This window comes from Coffea eugenioides, chromosome 5, assembly GCF_003713205.1.
Source record: "Coffea eugenioides isolate CCC68of chromosome 5, Ceug_1.0, whole genome shotgun sequence".
Taxonomy (NCBI): Eukaryota; Viridiplantae; Streptophyta; class Magnoliopsida; order Gentianales; family Rubiaceae; genus Coffea; species Coffea eugenioides.
Genome location: NC_040039.1, coordinates 29,337,770 through 29,360,322, shown reverse-complemented (window position 1 = coordinate 29,360,322; position 22,553 = coordinate 29,337,770). Strand labels below are relative to the sequence as shown.

Here is a 22,553-nt window from a genome sequence, read left to right as displayed (position 1 = left end):
CCAAGTCATGGGTAGGGTAGTTTTGTTCATGGGTTTTTAGTTTCCTAGAGGCAAAAGCAATCACGTTCTTATTTTGCATCAACACACACCCTAAGCCTTCCCTCGAAGCATCGGTATAAACAGTAAAACTGTCCTTCCCATTAGGCAAGGCCAAAACAGGAGCCCTGGTTAACCTTCGTTTCAACTCCTGAAAACTGGTTTCACACCTAGTATCCCACACAAAACGGCCATTTTTCTTCGTTAGATCGGTTAAAGGGCCGGCCAGTTTGGAAAAGTCTCTAATAAAGCGTCTATAGTACCCAGCCAATCCTAAGAAACTGTGAATCTCAGTGGGGTTTTCTGGCCTCTTCCATTCAGCCACTGCCTCTACTTTCGCGGGATCTACCGTAATACCTTATTTTGAAATCACATATCCCAAGAAAGAGATTTTCTCCAACCAAAATTCACACTTACTAAATTGGCGTATAGCCGATGATCTCTCAGGGTTTGTAACACTAGCTTCAAATGCTGTTCATGTTCCTCACGGGTTTTAGAATAGACCAAAATGTCATCAATAAACACGACAACAAATCGGTCCAGGTAGGGTTTGAAAACCCGATGCATCAAATCCATAAAGGCAGCAGGGGCATTGGTCAACCCAAAGGGCATGACCGCAAACTCAAAATGCCCATATCTAGAATTGAAAGCAGTCTTGGGTACATCTTCTTTCTTAATAAGCAACTGATAGTACCCCTGTCGGAGATCTAATTTTGAAAAGACCACCGCGCCTTGCAACTGGTCAAACAGTTCATCGATATGGGGAAGTGGGTATTTGTTCTTAATGGTCATATTGTTTAATCCCCGATAATCAATACACAATCTTAAAGTTCCATCCTTCTTCTTAACAAATAGTACCGGAGCCCCCCACGGAGATCCACTCTCATGAATAAACCCACGCTCCAATAGGTCCTGCAATTGCAATTTCAACTCCTTGAGTTCAGCAGGTGCCATTCGATAGGGGGTCTTAGAGATAGGTGACGTCCCCGGCAATAAGTCGATCTTAAACTCTATTTCTCTCTCCGGAGGTAAAGTGACTAATTCATCAGGAAACACATCCGGATATTCACTTACTACAGACACATCTTCAACCCTCAACTTATCAGTGGGAGTGTTTATAAGAAAAGCTAGGAACCCTTGGGCCCCTCTATATAGAAGTTTCCTAGCCCGAATACCCGAAATCAATGCAGATGAGGCTAAACTACCCCTTCTATTGAGCCTTAGGGTTGCCTCCCCCGGTATACGAAATTCCACTACTTTTCTCTTACAATCAAGTTGTGCATCGTACTTAGCTAGCCAGTCCATACCCAGTATAACGTCGTACCCCTTAATAGCCAAACTTATAAGATTCCCCAAAAGCTTCCTCTCTCCTACCCAAATTTCGCAATTTGTATACATCAAACCAGTAATCAAACGTTGGTCCCCCGTAGGAGTACTAACTTCTAAGTCATAAGGCAAGCTAACAGGGGTTATATCAATACCACACATAAAATCGGGGTTAACAAAGGAATGGGTAGCACCAGGGTCGATCAAAATCCTAGCTAGACGATGAAAAACAGGGATCGTACCTTCTACAACCCCAGAGGAATCAGGGACTTGTTGTTGCTCAAGGGAGTAAACCCGAGCTGGCACCTTTGGCTTTGTCCCTTCTACCTTGGACTGTCCCGAGTTAGCCTTCGACGACTGGGTGGTTACTCTAGCCTCCCGAGGTAACACCGGACAGTTAGCTATTTGATGCTCCGCACTCCCGCAGCGCAAGCATTTCCTTTCTTTCCTCCAACAGTTGTCCTCAGTGTGGTTTGGTTTCCCACAAAATCCACAGGGTCCGCGTGCAACTGAGGCCGAACTTCCTTGTGAGACGCTTCTCTGCGGGCCCCGTCCATTGTGACCACCCCTCGGCGGAGTCCCTCGTGTCATTCCCGGTTGCCTTCCTCCCCCGGCTCCTCTTCCAAACTTGGGAGGGGTCCCTTTATCCCCTTGGGTCGAACTACTCGCAGAGAACCCCCGTTTTTTCACCTGAAAGTTCCTTACTTGAAGCCTGGCATTTTCAACTCGCAAAGCTTTCTCCACGGCGTCACTAAAGATATTGATCTGGGCTACCGCCAGATCCTTTTGAATTTCCACATTGAGCCCTTGAATAAAACGCCGAACTCTCCTTTGCTCCGTTAGAATGAGTTCAGGGGCGAACTTAGATAAACGAGTAAACTGGCTCTCGTACTCAGCCACCGATTGCGTTCCCTGACGGAGTCTAATGAACTCGTCCTCCTTCTTTTCCTGGACTAGAGGGGGAAAGTATTTCGCATTGAAGTCCCTCACAAAGTTTACCCATGTTCTTGGGGTTTGTTCCCGGTCCCACTTCATTCGTATCACGTTCCACCAAGAACGCGCGGCCCCTTCCAATTGGAAGACAGCGAAAGTAACCTGTCTCTCTTCTGAATAGTGTAGGGCGGCAAAAATATCTATCATTTTCTCTAACCATTTTTCGGCCACGTCCGGATCTGGCCCCCCCAGAAATTTTGGCGGAGAGAACTTCTGAAATCTCTCTAGGGCCCGATCTTCACTCTCTACTACATGGCCAGGGTTCCCAGGTTGCTGGATAGGAGGTTGGCCCTGCTGTTGCACTACGTGGGCTAACAGGTCGGTCATTTGCTGCATAGCAGCAGCTATTTGGGCATTAGGGTCAACCCTAGGTTCAGGATTTGGTTCAGTCGTGGTATCCCTAGTACCCTCGTCAGTTGTGGGTTGCCTAACCCCGCGCCCGCGGCCTCGTCCACTACGAGTGCCTTCCATTGCTCTAATGTCACTCTAAAGTCGAGGCACAAAATAATATTAAAAGTGCATATAAATATAGTCATATAAGCATGAACGAAGAACCAAAAATAAACACCACATAAGATATGTATACACATAGAACAGTTATACACAGAACACATAACTGTGACAAACAGTCATACATGAGCAGTCAAGCAAATATATACAAAAGTACTCCCGTGAAGCCAAAAGAGGGTCTGTCAAAATACACTGTACAACCTAGGTCCCAAAAGGTACAAAACAGCTAACCAAAAGCTTTTCCTAGGTATCCCTCACACGGGATCAAAACAAGGCTCAAAAACCCTAATCTAGTCCTCGACGGAGCCAACCGACTCCCCCCCAGAGCTAGAGCTAGGGGCGCCTCCCTGACCTGGAGCTCCGTCACCTGGAACTCCCCCTGGCGCATTGGCGCCAATCACTCCCTGGATGAGTGCCCCACACTCATCGATAATAGCGCCGGACCGGTCTCTCACCTCCCGGACTACCCTAGTGAGGCGGTCGTTAACCACCTGCAACTGCTCTCTCAGAGCGTTCGTCCTCTCCTGCTCCATGGCCACGTCCCCCTGGAGCTCCCCAATCCTATCGGCCTGCATCCGCGTGATGCCCCTAAGTCTAAGGGTCTCAGTGCGCTCCCTGGCGGCGGCACATCTAAGCCTCCGTCGCTCAGCAAGCACTGCCACAACCACGTGGTCCGCGTAAGAGTAAAACTGGCAACGCCTACAGCGGCGGGTCCGGCTAGCGGTATACCACAGCCGGATCGGACCTCCTGGCCTCTCCTGGAAGTCGATAACCCGTGGGCGCCTCTGAGGTGGCTCGTCTCCGCCCGCTCCACTAGTGCCAGCCATAACCTACAAAGATAACAAAGGTTTATAGCTTAGACAATATATTCACACTTAATGGCGTCTAAACACAATCCCAAAAGTTCTAAGGACCAGGTTTTAGGTTCGCCCAGGGTAATTCTAACCTAGGCTCTGATACCACCTGTGACAGCCCCACCTTCCCCTAAGGCGTACCAAAGGGGTTAGCGGACTGCCTGCCCAGCTCTCGCCAGGACTACTAAAACGGTAAAACAGTAACTCAAGGTCGTTCGGGAATCTACTAGCGCGCTTAACCAAGCCAACAATCAAGAAACGGAAAAAACAAAAGTTAAACGTAAAGTGAATAGTGACTGCCACGTCACAATCCACCAGGACCCAATAAATACAAGTAACTTTACAATCCCTGAAAGGTATATATACAAGCCAAATATAATACATGAACATAAGTACACACACACTGTTACAAACCACATTCGTGTGTTTACAAGCCAAAAGGAAACATTTAAATCCAAGTACAATAAGTTTCCAACTATTGAGGAGCTATACAAAATCTCTCAACTAGCTCTACTCAACTCATCTTCAAACTCAAAAGTCCAAAAGGTAAATCCCTGTAAGGAAAACAAAATTCACGGAGTGAGCTTTCGCCCAATGAGGTACCGTCACGTAAATTTACCAGGATCACATAAACACAAGAATATTCAATCCAAATACGTACGTCAGTAAGCAAAAACAACAACACCCAAGTATAAGGAATAAAAGGATACGGATGGCTCTCAAGAGCCCTTTTCCTCTTTTGCCATGCTTGATCTCATCTCATTGACTCTCCGTCAATGTATACCAGGTAATCATGACCGTAGACTCCTCTTTACTCCAATTATCCGTCCACCTCACTTTCCCCTTACCGGGCCCGAACACCAAACAGTACAGAGTTGGTATTACTCGAGTATACCGGAATCAAGGGTCTCATACCCAAAGATTCCCAAATACAGTCCCCATGGCTTGTCAAATGTCCCCGACCAAGTCCTTACTGGCTCGAGTCCATTGACTTCCAATGAGGTAGAGCTCAGAGTGAACAGTAAAGATTGGTATCCAATCGACACCAAATCAAGTACAGTCAAGAGTATTCAAGTGATACAAGTACAGTCAAGTAAGCCTAATATAATAACCAGTCAAGAAGGCCAGAGAGTACGAGAGTGGTAAAGTACACCCTCGCCTCACCTAGCTCAAACAATCATCTCAACTAGTCCAAATCACAGAATTCAAGTACAAGAAAGCCACGGAATAACAAACATGTGAGTAGTACACTCACCAAGTTCAACAAAGAAATTTCACAAGTTTTCGCCCGACGTGAGCCTCGGATCACCGGCACGCCCTATAACAATCAAGAAAGTACAATGAAAACTCAAACACAAGTCGAATACCTTTTTCTAGGAACTATTAAGGCAAGACCCAAATATAGCTTGGAAATGAAAAATACATAACATTTAGGGTTAAAAGTAGAAATAAACCCTAAGATTATTCATTTCTATCAAATCTCAACCCAACTCATAAGAATCCGATACCCTAGACACTTGGACAGCATTTCCCCTAAAATTTCAGCTTTTCCAACCTACAAGACAACCATTAAAAGCTATCCAACATAACCACAAGCACCCAAACAATTCATAAGCCATTCAATATACTTCGTTGGGGTCATAATACCCCTCAATTATAGCCAATTAGAAGCTCAACTATCAACCATAGAAAACCCCCAATTAGTAACCCTAAATCTGAAATTTTCCGCACAAGCGGAAATTTTCCGCAATTAACCACAATTAACGCACAAGAGAGCTATATAATGCCATTTAGAACCATCAATTCCAGCTCAATCATATCAATCATAGGAAAACAGAAAATTCCCACAAAAATCAGAAAATTAGCTAGCTTCACTCCAATCCACCAAATCTTCCGAAAAATCACGTATATAGCTACTATAAGGCACCAATTGGCCAAAATTAGAAACAAAAGATGAGTTCCAAGCAAGATACCTTAGTTCTTCAAGAAAAGTTGTAGCTTGTGAGGTTTTCTTCCAAAACAACACCACTAAGTTCTTCAAACATCTTAGCAAGGCGATTTTATGGACTAATTCAAGAAATAAACGGTTAGTTTTCAAGATTTAGCAAGGATTTGAAGATGAAAGGTTGAAGAATTTTTCTCCTTTGCTCCCAAGAAGTTTCGGCCAAGACAAGTGAAGAATGAAGACATCTTGGTCAAAATTGAATTTTAAGGAAAGTAAGGAAAGTTTAGTCAAAAGTTAGGTAAGCTTGGTCTAACCAAAATTGGACACTTGGCACTTTGTTTTGCTAGAGTTATCTTCTTGTCCCTCATGGCTAATCCATCTAGGTAACCTCCAACTATCTCCTAATACCCAGTAATAGAATCCCGTTACACAAAATTTAACCTAATCGACCGAATTTCTCTCACTTAATGCACTAGCGGGTCCCACGCCCAAATTACGTTCCAAATTTCTCACGAACTACCTTATACTAGAAAAATGATTTAAAAACTATATTTTCTGATCAAATGTTGATAAAAGTAATATAATAAAGAAAATAAAAGAAAACGGGTGCACAGGAATAAAATAATAAATAAATAATAATTTTTAATTTTTTTTTTCTGGGTTCTCACACGATAACCATTGAGTAACTTCAGACGCATGAAGAACCCACTCTCGGACGTCCGAAAATGATAAGCCAAGTCCTATAAGATCACTGACCTCGATCGGAACTACAACACCTGTGTACCGGACATCCGACAAACGTTGCGACACTTCGGACGCAAAATATTGGAGGCACCGGACGTTCGAAAGATTTGAAGAAGCATTTTCAGTTTTACATCATGCCTTCGGACGCATATTCTGGAGGTACCGGACGTCCGACACCACCAACGGCTAGCTGACTCTTCAGCTGCCTTCTATCCGTTGGTAGCATTAATTGAGAAATCTTTTGGTCTCTTACAAAAAGAACAAAGTCAACCACTTCAAACAACTTTTGCACATTAAAACTACATCAGATCTGAAGTGATTCAAGTGTGAGAATACTCTTTAAAGAAAATTTATACTCTTAGTTGTGTAATTTTAGATAAGCTTTTCAAGTGTGTTTCAATTTTCTTCAATAGTGTAGCTTTGTGATGGTTATCCGAGTGATAGTAAAATTTCTTTGCTTGACCAAGTGTGGTTTGGGGCGAGAAGGAAGTGATCCTTCCTTCGTACACAAGAGATTGATTGTAAGTTGATCAACTTGAAGAGGCTTGCTATATAAAGTGATTTTCAAACTCAAGTGGAGTTTGAAACTTGGTTTACTATTCTATCCTTTTACTTACCGTCTTGCAATATAAATTGTTTATCTCTTCTACTCCCAAGCACTTGTGCTTTCTCATCAATTGCTCCATTGTGTGGTCTTTCAGAAAAAGATGGCAAGTTCTCAAAAAGTAACTCATAGCTTGACCAATTTTTTAAACCACCTAATTCACCCCCCCTCTTAGGTTGTTTTCGATCCTTACAATTGGTATCAGAGCTTGGTCTCCTAGAGATTAAGTTCAATCGGCTTTGGAGTAAAAATGACAACCAACAATGCCATGTTTTTTTAAGGACAATCCATCACTAGACCCCCAATGTTCAATGGATCAAATTATGTAAGTTGGAAGGAGAGGATTATTATTTTCTTACAATCTATTGATATTGAGTTGTGGTTTATTGTCAATGAAGGTCCATATGATGCCTCTATTATTGATGAAGTTACTCATAGGCCGAGACCAAAAACAAGGAGTGAGTTGACTGGTGATGATAGAACCCATCTTACTTTAAATGCCAAGGCTATGAATGTATTATACAGTGCTTTAGATTCAAATGAGTCTATAAGAGTCAAAGGCTGTAGATCTGCAAAAGAGATTTGGGATAAATTCAGAGAAATCCATGAAGGAAGTGAGAATGTGAGAGAACAAAAGAAGTCCATTCTGGCCACTAAGTATGAATCTTTTAAGATGGAACCTCATGAAAACATTGACAAGATGTATTGTAGATTTAATGATTTTATTAAGGATTTAGAAGTACTTGTAAAGGATTACTCTCTATGTGAGAAAAATAGAAAAATTCTGAATGTTTTATCCAGGGATTGGGAGAGTAAAGTGACTGCCATTGAGGAAGCTAAAGATCTAAATACCTTGCCCACTGAATCTCTAATTAATTCTCTAATTTCTTATGAGCTGAAACTCAAGCCCAAGGTGCAGGAGGAAGAAGATACAAAGGTGAGAAAGAGTATTGCTCTGACAATTTCACAAGATGAAGATGATTCAGCCTCTTTAGATAGAGATGACATGGAAGGTGATGACAGTGATATTGCACTCATCACAAAAAGTTTCAAAAGAATACTCAACAAGAGGTGATTCAGAAAAGGTGGACCCAACAATTCATTCCCAAATCAGTTCAACAACTCGAGAAACAGAGGGAAGCTAGAGCTCAATAAAAAGCAAACTGATAAGTGCTTTGAATGCGGCCAACTTGGACACTATGCAAATGAATGTCCAATATAGAAAAAAAAGGAAAGCAAGGTTGAACGAAAACCAAAATTTAACAATTTTCAGATCACCTGGAATGACTGTAATTCAGAAGGTGAAATCGAAGAAGAAGAGGAGTCTGCCCAAATGGCTTTCATGGCCATTAGTGATGAAGAGGTAACTACTTGTAACTCTCAAATTGATAGTGATAACAAATCTGATGATGATGTTAACTCTTTTATGGAAAGAATGCATAACAGTTTGCAAGAATCCTATGTTAGAAACAAGGAACTAAAGCAGAAAATTAACTTTCTGATTCAAGACAATGCAAAACTTTTTCGACAAAACAAATGTCTGAGAAATAAAAATGAGAACCTGAAAATGATTGAAAATAATTTGCATGCTGAACTTGATAGAAAGAAAAACTTCTGTGACATGCTCAAAAATGAACAAAGTAGCTTGAAAAGAAGAATGGATGATCTTAGTCAGATGCTTCAACATAAGAAACAAAACTGTTTTCAAAGGAATGATATAAAACCTCATTTTGGTACTCATCAGAAAAGGTTGAATCATAGTGCAAATGAGTTTACTATCTATAGGAAAAGACAAATCAGATTTATTAAACCTGTTCATTTGAATAATTCATTGACTATGTGCAGCTTCTGTTGTCAATTTGGCCACACAAAAAGCAATTGCTATGTTCGGAAAAATATGAGAAATGGCATGAGATGCATGTGGATGGTTAAACATAATGCTAACTCTCAAGGACCCAAAAAATAAAGGGTACCAAGTATTATCTTGTGGATTTTGTGTAGGTGAACCTAGTGAACATTGTTAAGGAATCAAAATGGTTCATAGATAGTGGATACTCAAGACATATGACTGGTGATCCATCACAGTTCATCAAGTTCAAGTCAAAAGCAAGCGGAAAGGTAACATTTGGAGATGATAACAAAGCCCAAACTGTTGGAATTGGTGATGTTGGTAAGAATGGTCACACCTTTGTTCACAATATTCTTTTAGTTGACAATTTGAGTTATAACTTGTTAAGTGTTAGTCAATTGTGTGATAGGAATCTGTTTGTGTTATTTAAAAAGCATGAATGCCTTGTTCTTGACTCAAAATTCAACACTGTTTTCAAAGAAAAAAGAATTAATGACATTTATGTAGTTATCCTTGAAAAAATTGATTCTTCTAGCCTTAGTTGTCTCAAAGTAGCAAATGAGAACCCTTGGTTGTGGCATAAAAAGCTTTGTAATTTCAATATGGATCTGCTAAAATAAATTTTCAAAAAGTAACTTGTTAGAGGGCTGCCAAAGATCAAATTTGAAAAGGACAAATTTTGTGATGCTTGCCAATTTGGAAAACAAGTCAAAGTGTCTTTTAAACCCAAGAAATGTGTTTCTACTACAAAGCCTCTAGAACTCTTACATCTTGATTTATTTGGTCCTGCACAAACAACCAGTTTAGGTGGTAAAAGATTTTATCTTGTTGTTGTTGATGATTATTCTAGAAACACTTGGGTGATGTTTCTTGCACACAAAGATGACGCTTTCAAAAACTTTGTTTCACTATTTGCAAAAGTTCAGAATCTGATTGGATTGAAAATCATCAAAATCAGAAGTGGCAATGGCTCAGAATTTCATTTTTATGGCTTTCAAGAATTTTGTAACAACAATGGTATTACACATGAATTTTCAATTGCAAGAGTTCCCCAACAAAATGGGGTTGTTAAAAGAAAAAATAAAACTCTTCAAGAGGCTGCTAGAACCATGCTAAATGAGCGTAATTTACCAAAATATTTTTGGACTGAAACTATAACTACAGCTTGCTATACCATGAATAGAGTTCTTTTAAGACCAATCTTGAACAAAACCTCTTATGAGTTGATGTTGGATAAAAAGCCTGTTGTTGGATACTTTAAACTCTTTGGTTGCAAATGTTTCATTCTAAACATCAATGAACATCTCGAAAAGTTTGATAAAAAATCTGATGAGGGAATTTTCTTGGGATATTATGAGAATAAGAGAGGCTTTAGAGTCTATAATCGAAAGATTTTGGTTATAGAGGAAGCTGTACATATCACTTTTGATGAATCTAATGGTGACATTTCCATAAGTAGTGGTAAAGATGATGATGCAGGTATTCAAGAAGAACTAAAGAAACTCACAATCATTGACCAAGGCATTGGTTCACCAGAAAATGATTCAAAGGAAGATGAAACTCAAGACAGTCCAGCAAGGGAAGACAATGACAGAGACACTAGTACTGTCAAGGCCCCACCTCCCCCTAAGGCGAACCAGAGGGTTTGGCGGGCCGCCTGCCCAGCTCTCGCCGGGACTCAGTCGTTCACTACAAACCTCAGTTGAATTTCAAGATATATATATATATCAAAGGTTCCCAAACTTTACATATCAAAAGCGAAGCGTCCACGCTTCCACTGCGCCACTCTGATCCTTGATACCAACTATTATACAGGAGGAAGTCCAAAACTAGACTATTACACATCCAATCATTTCTAAACGTTCAATACAATCCCAATACGAACGATTACACAAAAGGAATTCTAAGTTCAATCCATACATGAGATAATCCACGAATAAACACTACAAGCCCTTCCTTCGCCTTGAGCCCTGTGGAGGGGAATAAAACATTTTTGGGGTGAGCTAGAAGCTCAGCGAGTAACCAATAAAATCAGTAATCAAATCTGTTTAACAATAGTTCATTTCAATGATGTCATTTCAATATGGAGTATCAATAATTCAAGAAACATTTACAATGGAAAGCGATAGTAACATTCATGAAAAGGATACGTTCGTTCTCCTGTCATTTCATTGCATTTTCGGTTTCATTCGTGCATTCATTCACCCCGTCCCTGGCTTTTGGCCAGGCTCCACCAACCTACAAGGTAATACTCGAGTATACTGAAACGTTCACCCAAGTTCCTAGTCGCCCGATCGAGTCCGCTTCTGGCTCGAGACGACCGGTAACAAGGGGCAATGGCCAGTTCAGCCCAAAAGGCTTACATTCATGCGCAAGTAGCATTTAATCATTAATCATTGAAAATTTCATATTTATTTAGGTCGAGTGCGATAAAGTACACACTCGCCTAGAAAACTCGTTTTAACAATCATTGAAAGCAAAATCAATAATAACAAGACACTGATATGCAAGCACGCATGATATGTAAGAAAACAGTTCCAAAAGTAACTTTGAAAACAGTTCAAAAGTAAATAATGCAAGAAATGGTTCATAAATAATTTTAGAAATAGTTTGAGGTCACTCACCTCCATGGCTCTGAAACCATCCATCATATAGCATTGCCTTGCTCAAATCCAAGTCTTAGATCACAAACCCAATGCAACAAGTCCCTTCAAAGTTCGGACAGCACTTCCCCTAAATTTGCTAACTTTTCCAGCCATCACAGCTTCATTATATCCTCAGCCAGTCCCAAAGGTACACACACAACAAAAAGTTCATCTAATAGTCATTCAGCAAGTTCCAAGTAGTACTAGTACAAGTCAAACTAGGGAAAAGTCCGGAAATGAAAGTTAAGCTCAAAACCAGAAAAACAGTTTTGACGTCCTTTTGCGGTAATGGCACCAAAGGTACTACGATTGTCGGATGAAGGTACAAGACCCACCATTTCGAAGCTAAGAAACAGGGCTACAACAATGTAGAAGGTCACTCAGTCCAAATCCCAGCACAACTAAGTCATATATGCCAAATACCAAACCAGAACCGTAATTTCAGGTTTACAAATTACACTATGCTGTAATCAGTACAACTCAGTCTAAACAGGTCCAAATACAGAAATTCCAAAGGAATATGGTAGCTAGGACATCAAGCCACATTTCATCAGAAGACCTCAACACCCAAATCCAAACAAATTCCAGTCAAAACAACCCATTTCAGACGCAGTTCTAACATCCTGATGAACCCAGAACAGCAATAGTAATTTCGGCTTATCTCATTCTACACTACTCCAATTGACCTGAAATTTTACAGGTATCCTTAAAACATCAATACCTACAACTTTTATGTTTTGAGCCAAGGCCAATTCGGCCTCTATCTAGGACTAAAAATTTCGGACAGAATGAAGAACCAAGAACCCTAATTTTCCAGATTTCTTCCAAAACAGAATTTACTTGCAATTATCAATCATTCACACCTACTAGAGTCATTATAGGCCATTGCCAATCATCATACAAGGCCACAACATCATGATCATATGAAACCAGAAAAATCACCAATAAATTGTAAACTTCACCATTTCATCCAAAAACAAGAATTAAATCATAAAGTTGCACCTTATATCACCACTAATCATGAATTGAACATCATTAGAGCAAGGAGAGGGGTCATTCACAACTCACCTTAGCAATACAAGAGAGAGAGAGCTATTGGTCACCTATACTTTCCAAATAACTTCACCAATCACCTCACAAACATTACTTGAAGGTGTTTTATGGAGCAAGTTCAAATTTAATCGGTTGAAGTTGAAGATTGAGCAAGGTTGTAGACCAAAATTGTGGAGAGTTTTCTTCCCTTTGAGCTTGCAAGAGGTCAGCCAAGAAGGAGGAATAAATGGTGAGTTTTTGGTCAATTTTGATATTAATTTGGTAAAGGCATGAATAGTGTAGTCAAAGTCCAAGACTTAATCTTATGGTGACACTTGTCACCTTTAGGTTTAAAACTTATCTCTTTGTCTCTCCAATACAAATATCTTTACACTTTGTAAAATAATATCACTTAATACAAAATTCCAACAAGTTGTCAAAAATATAATGCATTTACCGCACTTGTGGGTCCCACGTTCAAAACACGCTTTTAATTTCTCAAAAACTAACCGATACTAGAAAAATCATTTTCAAACTATCTTTGCTCATAAACTTTATCTGGGGAATTTTTCTAATAAAGAAAATGTAGAAAAGGCGGGCAAGTAAATAAAATAAACCCTAGAAAATTAGAAAATTTCCGAGTTCTCAAACTCATTTTTTTTTCGGGGCGTCACAAGTACACCTAACGATCTTCCAAGAGTTTGAAAATTTGTTCAAAACCACCCTAAGGAGCTCATCATTGGTGATCTATCCGAGAATGTCATAACTCGTTTCTCCTCTAAACAACTGATGGATAATTTGGCATTAGTTTCACACTTTGAACCCAAAAATGTTATTGATGCATTGAAAGATGATAACTGGATTTTAGCTATGGAAAAGAAGTTAAATCAATTTGAAAGAAACAAGGTGTGGACATTAGTTGTTAGACCACAAGATCATCTTATTATTGGCACAAAGTGGATTTTTAGAAACAAAATGAATGACAAAGGTGAGGTAGTAAGAAATAAGGCCAGACTTGTAGCCAAGGGATATACTCAAGAAGAAGGAATTGATTTTGATGAATCATTTGCACCCTTAGCTAGGCTGGAATCAATTAGAATATTTTTGGCATTTGCATGTTTCGAGAACTTTAAATTATTTCAAATGAATGTTAAAAGTGCTTTCTTAAATGGATTTATAGATCAAGAAGTATATGTTGATCAATCTCCTGGTTTTGAAAATGAAATATATCCAAATCATGTATTTAAACTCTCAAAAGATTTGTATGGATTAAAACAAATTCCAAGAGTATAGTATGAATGTTTGAGTGATTTTTTGAATGAAAATGGTTTTAAAAGAGACATTGTAGATACTACTCTTTTCACTAAGCAAAGTTCACGTGATCTTTTAATTGTGCAAATATATGTGGATGATATTATATTTGGTGCTACCAATGAGAGCTTGTGCAAGGATTTTTTCAATATCATGCAAAAAGAGTTTGAAATGAGCATGGTGGGAGAATTAAATTTCTTCCTTGGACTCCAAATGATTCAAAACCGAGAAGGAACATTCATCAATCAAACAAAATACACCAAGGAGCTGCTCAAAAGATTTGGAATGGAGGATTCAAAGTAGGTCGGAACACCTATGTGCACATCTATCAAGGTTGACAAGGATGAAGAAGGTATAAAAGTTGATGAAAAGAAGTATAGAGGTATGATTGGTAGTTTGCTTTACTTAACTGCTAGTAGACCTGATATCATGTTTACTATATGCTTATGTGCTCGTTTTCAGTCTTGTCCAAAGGAATCTCATTTAAATGCAGTAAAAAGAATTCTTAGATATCTAAAAGGAACCTTAAATTTTGGCCTATGGTATCCTAAGTGTCATGAACTTCCTTTGTGTGGATTCTCTGATGCTGATTTCGGAGGTTGTAGAGTTGATAGAAAAAATACAACAGGTATATGTAACTTCCTTGGAAATTGCTTAGTATCCTGGTTTAGCAAGAAATAAAATGCTATTTCATTATCTACAACTGAAGCGGAAAATGTTGCCGCTGGAGCTTGTTGTGCTCAATTATTATGGATGAAAAACACATTGAATGATTTTGGATTGGTGTATGATTGTGTGCCTATGTATTGTGATAACACTAGTGCCATCAATTTGACAAAAAATCCCATACAACATTCTAGAACTAAGCATATGGACATAAAGTATCATTTCATTCGCGATCTTGTCAATAAGGGTGAAGTTTGCGTTCAATATGTTTGTTCTAAAGATCAAATTGCTGATATTCTCACAAAAACCCTACCACTGGATCAATTTGTGTATCTAAGAACAAAACTGGGCGTCTCAGAAAAAGTATTCTAAAAATTTTCTGTCACTCTTTATCGGACGTCCGATGAGTTAAAACGGACATCTGACAGTGTTCTTCATCATTTTTCCAGAAAAGCTTTGGTTGGTTGAAAATTATGTGAGTGGGCTCTATGAAATCCCACAATGGACTTGTTGGACTGATATGATGATTTTGGATGTTATTTATGTTGATTAAGTGTTAAACTAGTGGTTATATGTTGAAAAAGTGGAAAGAAACTCAAAGGAAACCAAAGGGAGGAAGGGGGCCGAATCTGCCCTGTTCTTGCTGCAACCTTAGAGATGGGCAGGCGTCTTGCGGATACCCTTAGGTTCGCCCTTGGGAGAAGTGGGGGCGTCACAGTTGGTATCAGAGCTTAGGCTTCACATCTTTGTAGTGTATCCTAGGCTTAAAAGTTTAGGATGCCGGACTGTGGGATTGGTTTTAAAGTTAAGTGACCGCTTGTAGTGATAAAAATCAGAGCCGCTTCGCGTGGTATCTGCACGGGGTGAGTTTGGACCGAGTGGTATTATTGTCCTTATTATATGAATGAGTAAAGGCTTAAGTACTCTTTTAGATCGTAAGATGTGAATCATCAATGCGATAGGTATAAATCATTTATCTTAATATTTGGGGAAGATTAGATATGTATGCTGGGTAGGAATTTCAAATGTGGTGATTTACTCTTGGGACTGGCCAGCTCGAGTTGTAAATTACCTTGTTTTGGATTCTTGTACCCGAGTACTTAAGAGTTGAGGGCAATGCTAAGAACTTGAGATCTCCATTTGCGAGGAATAAGAATGGACTAACATTTTGTGAGAGCGAGTGCAAGAGGTCAACGGACGTCAAATTCAAGTAGTAAGAGAAGTGAGACATCGGACGGAAAATATTTTAACCGAGTGTGGGACAATATTGACCAGAGAGAAGTGGAATGTAGTTGAGCCTAAGAGAGAGAGGTAGAGAAAGATTGATGGATGGTCCTATGTAACTCAATAGGATCCTAGTGTTTGATATGAGTCGGAAATGAACGAGAAGATCAGACCTACCATTATTATAAAGGATTGACTTAGTTGGGTATCTAGTGAGGTTCTTCCTTGTGAGGTTCTAATAATTGTTCTACACGTATCTTGTGATTGGTCCTGTGGACTAGACCTAGAGTGATAGGCTTTTGACTTTTGTGACTAGGAATAGTTGGGGTGATGCTAGTGCTGAGGCCATTGTATTTTTGTATGACTGTGTGGTTTACTTTTGAGACACTTGACTTTACTTTAGTCGTATGTGACTAAAAGTACTTTTGTGGCACCTGTGTGCTATATTTTTGTAATTCCCCCATGACTTGTTAATTGCATGAAATCTGAAGTGTTAATGAATGTAAATTATTGTTATTCCCAATGTTTCTTGATTGGCTCTTGTTTTGAGTATTTCCTCGCGTAATTGATTTATTTCTTGCACTAGGCACAATTAGAATTATGGATGGACGAAGGAGTGGTCGAGGTCATGGGCGAGAGTCTAGGCAAGCCCAACCTCAAAGGGATGAACAAGGATCGGTAACTGGACCGACCCAAGGACACGAGAATATAGAGGTTAACCAAATGGCTGCTGCCATTAACAGGATGACTGATATCCTAGAACGATTAGCTGAGAGACAGGGACCGGGGCCACTTAACCAACCTGGGGGCCAGGATAGAGGGGAAGATAGAGCCTTGGAGAGGTTCCTTAAATTCAACCCGCCTAAGTTCACTAGTGAGCTTGATCCTGAGGTAGCGGAAAGAATGACTAACATTTTCGCCGCCCTAAATTATGTGGAGGAGAGGCGAGTGACTTTTATTGTCTTTCAGTTTGAGGGTGCAGTACGTGCTTGGTGGAATATGATAAGGGGAAAATGGAAAAGAGCATAAACCCCTTGGACCTGGAAGAATCTTTTAAGAGAGTTTAATGAGAAGTTTCTCCCGTCCATGGTTCAAGAGAAACGGGAGGACGAATTCATAAAAGTGAAGCAGGGGGCGTCTAGTGTGGCTGAGTATGAGGGAAAATTTACTAAACTTTCTAGGTACGTCCCAGAATTGGTAGCCACTGAGAGGAGAAGGATAAGGCGATTTGTACAGGGACTTAACGTGGAGATTCAAGAAGGGTTAGCAGCGCCCCAAATCTCTACTTTCATCGAAGCCCTAGAGAAGGCGCAGAGAGTCGAAAGTGCAAGGCTGCAAGTTAAGGATTTTCATGCCAAGAAAAGGGGCACTCCTAGTCATCCTCTTGGACAAGCAGATAAGGGTGCCCCACCTTCTAAGAAGGAAAAAGGAACGGGAGGAGTAGAGACATCTAGTACACCAAAAAAGACTCAATCAAGAGGAGGCCACAATGGACGAGGTCAACCGAGGGAGACACCTCCAAGTGGTCAGGTTGTGGCTCCTCAAGTTATTTGTGGTTATTGTCGTAAACCTAACCATACAGAGAATGAGTGTTGGAAGAAATCAGGAAAATGTTTGTATTATGGTAGCACTGAACATCAAATCGCGAACTGTCCGAGTATACCGAAAGAAGGAGGTAGTACTCAAAGGCCTGAAAAGTCAACCGCAAAGCAATCTAGTGCTGGAGGAAGTCGATCTAAAGCACCATATAGGGTTTATGCATTAGGCTATCAATAGGTTTCCAATCCCGCTAAGGTCATTGAATGTATGATTCTTGGTTTCTATTGTTTAGTTAAGGTTCTAAGTGACCATAGTACAACACACACTTTTACAAAACCCTAGATTCATGAGTTAGAATCAAAGTTTGACAGCTAATTGGGTGAATAGAAATTGTGAAATATGGGTCGGAGAGTGTAAGTTATTGATTGATCTGATAAGCGTGACTATTAAAGGATATGACTATTATCCTAAGTGTGAATTTCGAGAACAAAATTCTTTTTAAGGAGGGGAGGATGTGAGGACCCAAAAATTTACTTATTTTATCGTATATTATTGGCTTATTTAAATAATTAATTGCCCGTTTTCTCCGAATAATTTATTTCAACCATTTTAAACCCATTTACATGGAACTATGACTTACGTATATTTTTAAAATATCCCGTTAATAAATTTAAGTTTTGGAAGCTCGTTTAGCAAGATTTAGTGAATACGTGTATGGAGGCAATAGTCGATTTGAGAGTACAGTGACCTTGGAGATTTGAGGACTCATACGTTAGTCTTAAAATAGGCATTTTTATGATTAATTACCCAAGCGTTAGTTAGTTATATTATCGTTACAAGAATTTCTTAGAAATTTCGATTTATCGCGCGCACAAGTCGGAAGTTCGCGTTTTCGCGCGCGCGACTAATTGAGGGACTTTGGACATTTATTTTTAGACTATTAAGAGTGAATAATAATAGTGATAAAGGAAGTGCATTAGAGGTTTAGTGCACAAGTGAAACAAACCCAAGAGGAAACGGGCAAGAAACGCGCGCGTACGCGCACTATTAGAGAGTTGACTTTTGTGCACAAAAGCTACCAACCATCAAGCTTCTTCAAGAAGCTTCACCATCAGCCTTTCACTCTCTCTCACTTCGCTCATGCTGGCCAAAAGTCCATAGGAGGAAGAAGACCAAAACCTTTCACTATATGACTTCATTTCTTCCACCAAATCCACTCCAAATTCATACCACAACTTGCAAACAACTTGGAGATCATCTTGGACTAGGAAGAGGGCTTCATTCTCACGGTTTTCTTGGAGCTCTAGTGACTGAAATTTTCTGGTTTAACATCATCTAGGAGGTAATCATCATCCAACCTTTGAATCTTAGTTTTAGTGAGTTAAATTAACTTAGAAGCTTGTAGCTTCATGTGGGTAACTTTGGTTGGTTGAAAATCATGTGAGTGGGCTCTATGAAATCCCACAATGGACTTGTTGGACTGATATGATGATTTTGGATGTTATTTATGTTGATTAAGTGTTAAACTAGTGGTTATATGTTGAAAAAGTGGAAAGAAACTCAAAGGAAACCAAAGGGAGGAAGGGGCCGAATCTGCCCTGTTCTTACCGCAACCTTAGTTCAAAATTTTTGTGATCAAATTGCCTTGATTTTGATATATATATGTTGTATATGTTGTGTGGAAAGTTTCCACCAAAAATCACTTGATTTGGTTGGCCAAAGGTTGCATTTTCGAAAATTCTTCAAACCTGGAAAACATGTACAGAGGTGCTCTGGTACCGAACTTTAATTGATCATAACTCTTTGCTCCGATGTCGAAATCTGGCATTGGAAACTAGACACTTCCAGTTTTCTAACGGTATAAAATGCATCCTCTGATTCTACTTGAGTAAATCGTACTAGCTTTTCAAAGTTACCTGTTCTGTTTTGTTACTCTGCTAGAGAGTCAATGAGGTGCTTGGAATTGTTGCTTAAATTTGAGCTAGCTATGGACAGAATTTTAAAATGATTCCTTCTGATGAATTGTAGCTCTATGAATTTAATTTCCAATGCCACCAACCATGCTTAATTTCAAGTTGAATTGACTGAGTTATGGTCAAATTACAGACCTGCACCAGAGAAAGAAAACCCTAATTTTGGGCTAGCCAATGGCTTATTTCGAATTGGGACTTGTTATTTTGAAAATTTTGGTGTCAATCACCTACCAAATATATTTTGGATGTTTCTTAGACCTTGTCTTCATAAATGAACCAGATTTGAGTCGATTTCATTGGCCAAAGGTTCGAAAAAAGGAAAATAGAAGCATAAGGCGGAATAGCCTTGTATATTCCTAGAACTTTAGTGGTCTTGATAACTGACGTCCCGTATGAATTTTTGCATAAAATTTGACAGAGGAGTACCTCTTATATGGTAGGGTAATCATACTAAATTTGGTACCATTCCAAGTCCCTTTCAATACCCAACTGAAGTCCCAAAGTTCATGTTTCAAATTTGAAAATTCTTGATCAATGAGGAATTTTTAGCCAACTTTGAACTGCTATATCTTAGCGCTCAAAACTCCGATTTTAGTTCCTCTTGTTGTTTTATAAACCTTGATTGTAACTCTATTGGAGTTTTGAATTTGAGAGGCTAGTTCACAATTTGTGAATTTTTCCGAATTTCCAAAGTTTGCCAAAAACCAACCCCAATCTGTCTTGGGAGTCTAAATCAGCAACTTGAAGCCAAAATTTGAGTGTCTTCCATTTTAAATCATGGAAAAGTGTCTTCTAGGAACTTTTAGTACTTTGGAAGTAATTTCCAACGGTACGAAGTTTTCTAATTTTGGACCTACGGAGAGTGAGATATGATTTTTCAAAAAAATGCACCTCAAATCTGGAATTTCTGACCTTGAGGGGAATTGAGTTTTTAGAAACTCTCGATTTCCCTTCGATATTGCTCGACTATTTTACACTTGATTTCAAAGATGAAAATTAGTTTTCCTTGTATTATTAAACCCCACTTTTGAGCCTCAATTTAGGAGTAATTAAGGCTCTCTTTCATGATATTTTCTTAGATTGTACAAGGGTACAATCTCTTTCTTGTTAATAAGGGGGTTAAAAGTGATAGTGTGTTATTGTAAATTATTTGCTCAGGCACTCAAGGAGACCTTCAAGAGGATCTCAGAAGGGACGCCTAAATACTTGATTGTGCACCACTCTTATTTTGATTAGGTGAGTGTCAAGTGCATGACTTGATGTATTTACTTGATCTATCTTGCTCATATGCGTGAATGTTACTTGATAAGACGAGTGTGTACTTTATCGCACTCGTTTTCCTTTACTCGAACTTTACTTGCATTAAACTTGATTTTAAAAATCGATTGGAGTGAATCTCATCGGCAAAAATATACCTGTTTTCGTGTGCATGTCGTGTTATCGTGCGTGTCGTGATGTCGAGTGGAGTGAACCTCCTCGACTTATGGGGACGCCCAATTCTCTTAGCCAATCTTGCAACACGAGCCGGCATGGGCTTGGTCAAGAAGCTTGATAAACTAAGAGACTAACAAAACACAAACTTGATCTTTTGAGATCTTGTTCAGTATACTCGTGAAGTATTGCCCTTTTCGTGCGTTTTCTTAAAACAAAACTTGATCTCTTGAGGTCTTGTTCGGCATACTCGTCGAGTATCGCCTTTTTCACGCGTATTTGGTTACAGATCCGAGAGGGTGAAATGATGGATGGAGGAAGTAATAAGTGAAGTTTTCTACGGACATAATACCTACCCGAATGACGGAGTGTCATCACGAGGGGGTATCGGATCGAGCCGTGGTGAAGCAAGTGGAAATTAGATCCTGAGAGCTCCTGTATCCTACTCAAGTGTGTTTAATTGTTAATCGTGAATTACTTGACTTTATCGCTTTATTTATGGTATGAATGTTATTGATACTTGAACTACGTGCTTGCATGATTTTCTTGGCCTCACTGAGTATTGGCTCATCCCATTAGTTTTTTTTTACCTTAACAGGAACTGGAATGGAAGAAGTTAAGGAAATGCCGACTTGAGACACTTTTGTATTAATGTTTTGATTGTAATCGACTATACATTTTTGGATGTTGTATATTTTGGGAAAAGTGATTGTAAGTTTGAAATTGTGATGTAAGATTGAATATTTATGTATGGAAATGATTTCATACCTTTATTCCGATTTTCATTGTTAGTATTAGACTTTAAGTTTGAATTGGAATTGTCTTGAGTCCTGGTGAGAGTTGGGCAAACGTCCCGCGGTTACCCTTGGGTTCGCTCTTGGGAGAAGTGGGGGCATCACACTTAGTGGTTCTAAGTGATACATGGTCAAAAGTCATGCATCAAAAGTTATGTATCAAAAGTACTAAAAATCCAATCTGGAACCATGGGTAAGGCATTGACATCCAAATGTGTCATCTAGAAACTAATGGTTTTCTGCATATAATCCAAATTGTGCGTTGAAATCATCTCAAAAAGTCAGCCTAAGAAACAGAGACTAGAAGAAAGTATGCAGTAGGAGAGACTATTGCTAAAACTGACCGTGATAGCAAGCAAACAGTTATTTATATACTTTATACCCAGTAAGATGTCAAATATATGGTTAGACTGAAATGCATGAACATAACCAAGCAGTTGATTATATGCTCATACCTCCAAAGCAAATTGATGTTGTGCTACATCTGTCTATCTTGTTGAATGCAATACTAGTGGTAATTGGGTCTTGTAAAGAATGCTACAGGCATACAACATGTTACTCATAACAGTAGCCAGACTTGTTAATCGTGGTGTGTCGACAACATATGTAATCACAGTAGGGAAGGTTGATGGAAAAGCTTCCGTTATGACGGCCCCAAAGGTAGACCAGGTAAAAATCTCAATCTAACCAAGGGTGTCAATTCGAACATTGTGAGAACCCAAAAAATTATTTTATAAATTCTCTTATTCTTGCCTTAATTTCATGGTAATTTTCTTGATTGAGTCAAGAGTTATATCATTCCCCTTTTATATTTTAGTGCATGTTAAGTTTCGTAGAGTATTAAGGTAGTTGACCGATTAGTGAGATGTGTGCGTTAAATTTGGTGGATGTGAATAAGTGTGGTACTAGAGGGAGTATGTGGTTAGAAGTGTTAAGAGTGTATTAGAGGAAACAAGATAGATTAGCTATAAGAACCACAAGAGAAAACAAAGAGATAGGTGTGAACTAACTCGCACCGCTTGTCACTGATCCAAGACACCACTTGACCAAGATTTTTCTTTCCTTAATCCCCTTGTT

The 22,553-nt window shown here is 39.3% G+C and overlaps 1 protein-coding gene across 1 annotated transcript; it reads right to left on the bottom strand.

Annotated features, from left to right (window-relative positions):
* Positions 1-919: 919 nt before the first annotated feature.
* On the bottom strand, positions 920-2,397 carry LOC113771348. Its single transcript, XM_027315940.1, has 2 exons — positions 1,440-2,397; positions 920-948 (listed from the first exon to the last, which is right to left on the bottom strand). The coding sequence occupies exons 1-2, from the start codon at positions 2,395-2,397 to the stop codon at positions 920-922; spliced, it is 987 nt and encodes a 328-aa protein (XP_027171741.1).
* Positions 2,398-22,553: the final 20,156 nt, after the last annotated feature.